Raw genomic sequence first — 8,362 nt, forward strand, 5'->3', positions numbered from 1 at the left:
ATATATATATAGATAGTCATGTTGTTCGAAGTCGAGAGTACAGCTTATTCGTATAAAAGGCTATATCTTGCCACACGAACTCTTTTCAGTTTTTTTATAGTTTGAAGCGGTTTGTTATTCAAAAAACTCGAACTTCACAGTCTGATGCAAATTAAGCTGCTTCGAGAATCTTTGTTTTGTACTATGAAGCGGTCACCTATTCAAGAAATTCGAACTTCACGACATGATGCAAATGAAGCTTCTTCGAGAATCTTCATTTTATACTATTTTTAATAATGTAGATTCAATCCAAAAAAAATTGTAGTTCCGATCTACCTTATAATGTCCATTTCAACTAAGAGATAAACTGTTTAAACTGTTGTATTGTGTGGTCAGTATTTACCCCAAGAACGTACTTGCAGACCACAGTCTCTGTGTGCACTTTTCCACTACAAAACCGTATAGAGCACACGGAGAAAGAATATTCAGAGTTTAATGTAGGTTGGAATAGGCAGCTCGGTGACGCTGCAGAACGAGTTCACTCACTGAATTTGATATGACACGATGTAGATATTCTATGCTCGAAGAAGTTAAAATAATCTTGATTTTTGGGACAATCCCATTGCTACGTTACATAACGAAACAGTGTTCTTTGAACTGTTTCGGAGCTTTCCTTGTCACGATGTAGAAGCTGATTTTCTATCTAATAAGTAGTTCCCCGCTGTGCAGCTCTAAGCAAATATTGAACCCATCTAGTCTGAACAGTAAACACCACAAAGGTCGTCACAGAACCTGTTCGTATTTTTTTTTGTGGTTATCGCTTTTCATCACTCTAGGACTCAAAGAGTACAATCGTACATCTGCGCGAGATTTTCAATTTTTAAAATCTAGTCATCTGTGCTGTATGACTGTATTTATATACGCGAACACTGTAAAAGCGGTGGATAATAGACCACTCTCTTGTATGTGTGTGCTACATCACTTCAGAAGCGATGAGTGAATGCCAAGGAGATACCTTAATCGTCATCTTAGGATCGCCCAATGCACCTGATGGGACGCTGTACTCAGTGGCACGCGAAAGAGCCGCCAAGGGCATAGATGTACTTTATCACAATCCCAATGCGAAGATTGTGCTTACGGGTGGACATGGCGACCACTTTAATCAGGCTCCACACGCACACCACCACTATATGCGTGCGCACTTACAGTCATTAGGAATACATGATACCGCTATAGTAGGTACAATTGACAGCGGAAATACATACGAAGACTCTTCACTGATGAACAATCTTCTTGCAGAACGGAAACCCACACGTGTGGTCTTGGTCACATCGGATTTCCACGTGCCCCGAGCGCTGTATGTATTCCAGCGGGACTATCCAGGATTAGCTATTGAGGCTGAGGCCAGCATCACCGACAGAGACAATTGTCAATTAGATTTAGATCACTTGTGTGCGCATGAAGTAACCTCTCTGGCTCGCTTGAAGCGAAATGCCGGTGCTACAGCTTAATAACCCGGAGTTGCCGTATGAGTAAAGTCTATGAAGGCTTCAGCTTCTTTGCCTTGGGGTCGGGTTTGCATATGTTACTGTTTCAGTCGTGTATGTAGCCATTGTTACCTTCTGAACTGTATAGTGTATATACACAACCACACTATAGTCTATCGCAGGAAACGAACATGCACATAATCTCTGTACGCTGCGCTGATTCTATTTAATGGTCTGCGATGTTATTATGTGGTACGAGAGTACGCTATTCAATATTGCTGTTGGGTCTATCTTGTCCAGATACGAAAATGGTATTCGGTTCCTGTATCAGTTGTAAGCTCACAGACGTGTGTGTTAAGAAGTATTAAGACTCAGAAGAAGGGTTTGCCCAAGATTAGGAAATGTTCAGTACGAGTTGTAGGCAAATAAAGGTACCATCTGAGAATAAACTAACACCCAGTTGTCAGTCATGAATGCATGTGACTGAGGTGGGAAGACATTAGTAATCCAGCGATCTTTATTGGTCTGTGGATATGTGCTGGTCAAAAATGGAATGTTCACAGAGAGATTGGATATAGTAAATCACAGCGGATGCACACTGCACGTGAATTCCAAATTAAACTAATAGAGAGTGTATACGTCATCGTATAGGCTCTATGTACCAGCACAATTTAGGATATGTAAATGAATTGTGGTGTTGGTGTCGATGCATGGTAGTCCAGAACACCTGCGTATGATAGTTTTGCTGAGTTCGTATGTAAAAATGTATATTCTACAATTAGTCAATATGCGTACGGAGAGTATTGGCACGAATATAACGTATTCATGCATATGTGCTTCAGCGTTAAAGTACAACTGGATTAAATATGTTTCTTTAAGTCATGCATATACAATAAAATATGTCCATGTATATACAATATAGCTAACAACCATATATGCCTACCAGTGGATAAGTGGGAATATCTGTATATAGAAACAGACTTGCTATCGCACATAACCTGTGCCTGTGAATTTGTACCACGAGCTGGCATGTATAGGTGTATCTGTCTCAGACAGACAGTTTGGTTGGTTGGTATATGCAAGTGTATACACTAGCTGTCGGATAAGCGTGCATATATGATCTAACTATAATCAAATCGATGGGCACGCAACACAGTATAGATGTGTGCATAGATGTAAAATATAAATTGATTTGTCGGCTGTGCAGTGTTCAGTATAAAACTGTGAGACATATGTACTGAAGTAAAGAAGTACAGTTGCAACCGTGTACCGACGGATTTAGCACATACCTACATCCACAATTTTTTCATAGGTAGATGAATCCGTATAGTAATCGTACATGTACTTATGTATGACTTCTGTATGGACAGCGATATCATAACCACACATCTAAAACTTCTTGAAGCGTGTACACGCACACACGCACGTACGACACGTATGTTTCTACTTAGTTATTGACCTAAACTTACTTGCTGAAGCGTGTGCACACGCATGGCATATATGTTTTTACTTCGCCATTGACCTAACGTCACATCTATAAGTACACACAGGCGCATGACATACATGTTTTCACTGATCTCTTGACCTAAACTCTTTATCTATATGCACACACTCACGCATGACATACATGTGTTTACTTATAACCAAAACTACTTTGATGAGGTGCTCTCGTGAGTCGATCACTGCTCACCGACGCTGACAGCATGAGGGGTGTCTTCTTAGATGTGATAAACACGTATACTACACCTTGCAGACACGAGCATAAGTTGTAACGAATAGAGTAACACTTCGGTGCGCCGTGCTTAGGCCTGGTTGTAGTAGAACATAGTCAGAGACCTTGTGACACGCACAGTCCAATACTTCTACAACACACCCCAACAACCCTGGAGCCTTGTTTATGCACTGACATCTGTTGAAGTATGCCGCTTCTACCTGAATGGTGCAGCAGCAAGCTGAGATGCTGATAGGAAGTACATGCAATGGAACAGCGCAAGACCCCTATAACATACACCACACTGGAGGTATGCAACTGAAGTAAGAATTCCGGCAGACTACTACTCACTCCGTTAACCTTTCCTAGAGAGTGCAGCATACAAGGAGAGGCATTGTTTGAATGGTACATCTCGTATGCTACCAAGCCACAAGAACACAAATTGTTCCCTTTTTCGTTTTTATTTGATTGTTCTAAAACTATTACAAAGTTACATTCTAGCATATACGCGCTCCGTGATAAGATAGCGTCGTAGACGAGTATCCGTGGTACAGAGACACACCGCCGTGGCATCATATGTACATACTTACTATCGTGTATAGCCATGGATTTCTCGGAACGTGTTCTTAGCAAGTGATACTCTGATGTCGTGGACAAGTTCCTACCGAAGCAGAAAAATTGGGACATTTCTTAACAAAGCGTATGTCACGCGTATATGTGATGTAGGGGTGCAATCGTGCTATATGTTCCTTTTTTTCTCGTGTAATTTCTTCTATACGTGTGTGTGTGTTCTAATTAACTTCTTACTGTCCGTACAGACTCTCCAATTCCTGTCCATTCACTAACAGTGGTGCCGAACTGCATCATCCAGACTCTCTAATATACAAAATGCAGGTACACTTGCGTATGGAGCCGCATGTGTAAAGATGATTGCATAATATATGTAGATGTACAAACTGTGCCGTCTACGAGCTGGTCTCCGCCAATTGCTGAGCAGAAACCTCCCCCGTGCCCTCGTGTACATGCTGCGTTACGTCTCGCTGCTGCTGCTGGTGTTCATACTGCACCATGGGCAGCGAGAAGTTGGGCATGCTTCTGGGGACTATCCCAAACAGACACAAGTCCAAGGGAGACGTGTCCAGTTGCGATATGTTCGAATGCGCCTGCTGCAGCGAGCTTACGCCGTATCTCTGTCGGTTAGGGTGTGCGTACGGCGACGCCGCAGACGCCGAAGGGTGCTTGTACACAGGGGACTTGCCCGTGTAGTTACTACTATCCAGATGCCTCTCCGTACTACTACCTGTACCATTGCTCTCGTACATGCCCTGTGCCTTGAGCCCGGGTAACGTGGGACACGCACCCGACAGCGCCAGACTAACCAGGTCGTCCGAGTTCGTGGGAGGTACATATTTCTTGGCCATCGGTGCAGGACTGTTGTTAGCAGCACCGTTCATCATAGCCTGCACGTTGTGCGTGAAAGACGAGTGACTCGGCTGGTTGTGGTACGAGGGAGCCTGCACCTGGGCCTGCGCGTATGCGTACTGACCATGGCGATTCACCGAATCGAATGGGGACGGCACGGATGCGGCACTGGCGTGGTGGGCCAGATCCATGAGGTTACTCGACGCTGCAGACTGCAAGATGCGCTCGTTCATGCTATTGATAGCGTGCTCGTTCATGCTGTTCATTGTGTCCATGTGCGTGTCAAACAAGTGAGCTCGCTCCGACCGGGCGGTGCTTGTGTGCGACGATACTACACCGTGGGTCTGGCCGTCCAGGTCAGCTGATGTAGCACCGTCCAGACTGGGAGAGAGATGCGCGTTGTTGCTAAAGGGATCGTTCATGTCGGCATCGAGTGTGCCAGACATGGGCGACGACACCGCACTGTGCACACTGGACGTCTGTCCCGTGGGCATAGCGGTGGAGTTGAATGTGGCGGCAAGGTCTTGGTAGAGAGTGTGCTGCTGATGTTCGAAACCGTTGGGTAGTGGGTCTGACATCGCGCTCGACTGGCTCCAAGTGTGTTGCAGAGACGCATCCGACTGCATGTTGCCATCGTTACCACTGGCCGTGGTGGCCTGAGCGGATGACTGGGCTTGGGGAAACTGGTGTTCTCCTTGACTAGTTGCGGCAGTAGCGCTAGTCGTATCTACGGAGGTGCACATGGGCGACGATATGAACTCGATGGCTCCGTTGCTGTTCTGCGCAGCCGTGCTCGACGCCACAGCCTCCTCCATCGCCTTCAGCACATGCGCCGATGGATTCCACCGGCGCGTACGTTTCGCAGCCGACTTCCGGGCGCTACTTAAGGGTCGGCATTTCTGATGCATCTTGTAGTACAACCCACATGCATTACATAGCATGTTGTTGTCTTTATCTCGACGCCACTGCGAGGTCTCCATAGCCTGGCAGTTGTCGCACACGGGCGATGCCACGGCGGCTGCACCGGGCGCATTTCCGGTGACGCTGTTGAGGCTCTTGTCGTCCTTTTTGAATTCTTTTTGAGGTCTATTCACACCTGTGGACTTGAGATAAAGCCCACATGCATTGCAGAGAAACTGCTGCAAGTGATTGCGACGCCATAGAGGCGTGTCAGCAGTCCAGCAGTTGAGACAGATGCGCTTCTCCTTCCCAGTGATCGGGGCAGAGCGTTCTAAAACCTCTTTAAGCGTGAATTTGTTCCTGGCCAAACCCGAGTCATTGCTAGGGGATAGACCTCCCAGTGCAAAAGCTGCGGTTGCTGCGGACTCTGCTACGGCCATCATGTACAGATGCAAGTCGCCATCCAAGTTTCCCAGGGGAAAGATGGGGGACACTGAGTTGATGTAGTTCAGAAAGGCCTGGTCGGGCAACAACTGAGTGTGCGGGTGTGGGTGCGGATGCGGGTGTAGTAAATTCACACGCGGTGCTTGTTGCAGTACAGTATTTGGCAAGATAGGCTTGTGCTGCACTTTTGCTGATAATGGCGGGGATGGTGTTAATGGTGGGGTTGATTTCGCTGGCGCTATAGGCGGCGATGCCCTAACTGCGGCTGGTTTAGGTACCTTCCAAGGTGCATTTAAGGCTTCTGCACTATAGAGGTAATCTAGATAAGATGATTGTGAGGGTGTTTTCGATTCAAGGAACATTGTATTTGTGATGCGATGGTCCTAACTAAACAGTCAATATGACCGGAGAAATGTATACTATTGTTCGGGGCCTTAAAGGTGAGTTCGGCTGTTAATCCTCCAAGGACTACAACCCGGATGATTTCCAGATGGTAACGTTGATGTAATCTAATCTTGTTTCGTTAACACCAACAGCGTTCATCATAGGATCCGCAAAGGACGGATGGACGCGGAGGCGAACTTATAATTCTTATATATAGAATATAGAATTGAAGCCGCAAGCTATCACCGGTGTATACACGGTGTGAAACTCTTTGGCGAGAGAATGTTAGTAAAGCAAAAACTAAGTAGTATGATATAGAGGTGATATCAAAACGGTGTTAGTGGCTATGATACAGGATATAGCGGGGAGAGCGGCAGAATGGTAATTAGCTGCGTAGTACAAAGTGATTACACTTTATTGCTTACAATTTTCTATCATGCATTTGCACGTCAAAGAACGTGATATCGAATTTGTTGCTGAAAATTACTCCGAACTGGCATTTGGCACTGACTCACTGAGGGGGCCATTTTTAAAAAAAAAGTATTGGTTTTGGGACAACCCTGAAAACAATGACACAGTCTCTTTGGCCGAAAGCCCGAAACAGAGCCATCGCAGTCGTATGAGTAGGGCACTGGGCCCCGACTGGGACTATAGGCATCGCACATAGCAGTCGCCAGCGGAGAGCAGTCGCCACCACCGGCCACTCTAAACCAATTATAAAAATGCCAACATTCTATGACAATTATTTTCAAAAAGATAGACTCTATTCTCAAATAACATCGTTTCGCCAATCAAAGCATGAAACGAGACAGGGCCAGCTTTTTCCCTCAGGCACACCAATATAAGACAAGAACCTTCAAACGAAAGAGGGGCTGTAAACCAATAGGATATGTTTTAGCACGTGCTCGGCAGCTACGGTGTTGTGTACTGAGTTAATTGACTCTCTACAACTATTCTTCAAACAAATAAAAAATCTGTTCTAAAAAAAAAACCACAAATCATACAGCTGTGAAATAACCCCGAATCTCGATTACTCATTTACAGTAAACATTTATAATTATAAAAAACAGAGCCCGCCCAAATTAAGGCATGACATCCAGTTTTTAAAATAGTAATTGCGGAACCAAAATGGCTCCATTCATTTAAAAAAAAGAAGACAAAACCTGGTCGACAACCAGGTTTATGCACTCATAAAAATAACTAAGTTTATATTCATCCACAAACCACAGCCTACTAATATTGAGCCAAGAAGACTTTGCACAAATATATATCTTTTTGACTAATATTTACAACATATCTGTAACAGTAGCTTTTCAATGTTCATGCGGCGTATCCTCCAGCAATAGGCATCTCTTTAAGAAAGAATAACACCTTTTCTTTCAGCGACCTCTCCGATGCCACATCACGCAAGTGATCGGCAGTCTTTACAGCTGCTTTGGCCTCTTCCGCTTTTCTCACTTGCTCTCTTTCTTGCTCTCTCGCTTGTTCCTCTGCTTCTAGTCGGTCAGCGTGTTCCTTTGATTGTTTTAGTAGCTCAGCTTCACGTTGTTTCGCTGCCTCAGATGCAATCTCATACTGTGAAATTTCAGCTCTCAGACTCGCCTCAGTTTCTTGGGCTGCCTCAGCATTCTGAGTCAATTGTTGTACGTCGTGTGTTAGCTCGGCAATCCTACTTTCTAGAGTCTGTATCTCCGCCGCGCGTTCCTCTGCGATATCTTTATATGATTGTGTGTCATTTTTGAAGGACAGCTTGTTTATAGATTTGACGCTAAACAAACGCTTCATCTTGCCCTTCCCTTTAGAAGCCGATGACTCGTCGACTTGTTCATTTTTAACATTTGTATCATCGATTCTGTTATCTTCTACAGTCACACCCGAGTCCTCATCAATGTGAGCGCTTCTGTTCTCAACCGCCATCATTTATCTATTCGTTCTTACTGAAAAAATGGTGAATGAATATGGGTGTTCATATATATATATTTATATATATATATATATATATATATATATATAATAATAATATATATATTATATA

At 44.5% G+C, this 8,362-nt stretch overlaps 3 protein-coding genes across 3 annotated transcripts; 1 reads left to right on the forward strand and 2 right to left on the reverse strand.

The window, feature by feature from the left end:
• Nucleotides 1-908: 908 nt before the first annotated feature.
• Nucleotides 909-1,955, forward strand: SARC_11350 (hypothetical protein). The gene has a single exon (XM_014294565.1). The coding sequence runs from the start codon at nucleotides 972-974 to the stop codon at nucleotides 1,488-1,490; it is 519 nt and encodes a 172-aa protein (XP_014150040.1). The 5' UTR covers nucleotides 909-971; the 3' UTR covers nucleotides 1,491-1,955.
• A 1,637-nt stretch (nucleotides 1,956-3,592) lies between these two features.
• Nucleotides 3,593-6,871, reverse strand: SARC_11351 (hypothetical protein). Its single transcript, XM_014294566.1, has one exon. It carries the CDS (start codon nucleotides 6,303-6,305, stop codon nucleotides 4,143-4,145), a length of 2,163 nt encoding a protein of 720 aa, XP_014150041.1. The 5' UTR covers nucleotides 6,306-6,871; the 3' UTR covers nucleotides 3,593-4,142.
• Nucleotides 6,872-6,926: 55 nt separating this feature from the next.
• SARC_11352 (hypothetical protein) lies at nucleotides 6,927-8,290 on the reverse strand. Its single transcript, XM_014294567.1, has one exon. The coding sequence runs from the start codon at nucleotides 8,245-8,247 to the stop codon at nucleotides 7,648-7,650; it is 600 nt and encodes a 199-aa protein (XP_014150042.1). The 5' UTR covers nucleotides 8,248-8,290; the 3' UTR covers nucleotides 6,927-7,647.
• Between the last annotated feature and the right edge of the window lie 72 nt (nucleotides 8,291-8,362).

Source organism: Sphaeroforma arctica (genome assembly GCF_001186125.1).
Source record: "Sphaeroforma arctica JP610 unplaced genomic scaffold supercont1.1643, whole genome shotgun sequence".
In the NCBI taxonomy this organism is placed as follows: Eukaryota; class Ichthyosporea; order Ichthyophonida; genus Sphaeroforma; species Sphaeroforma arctica.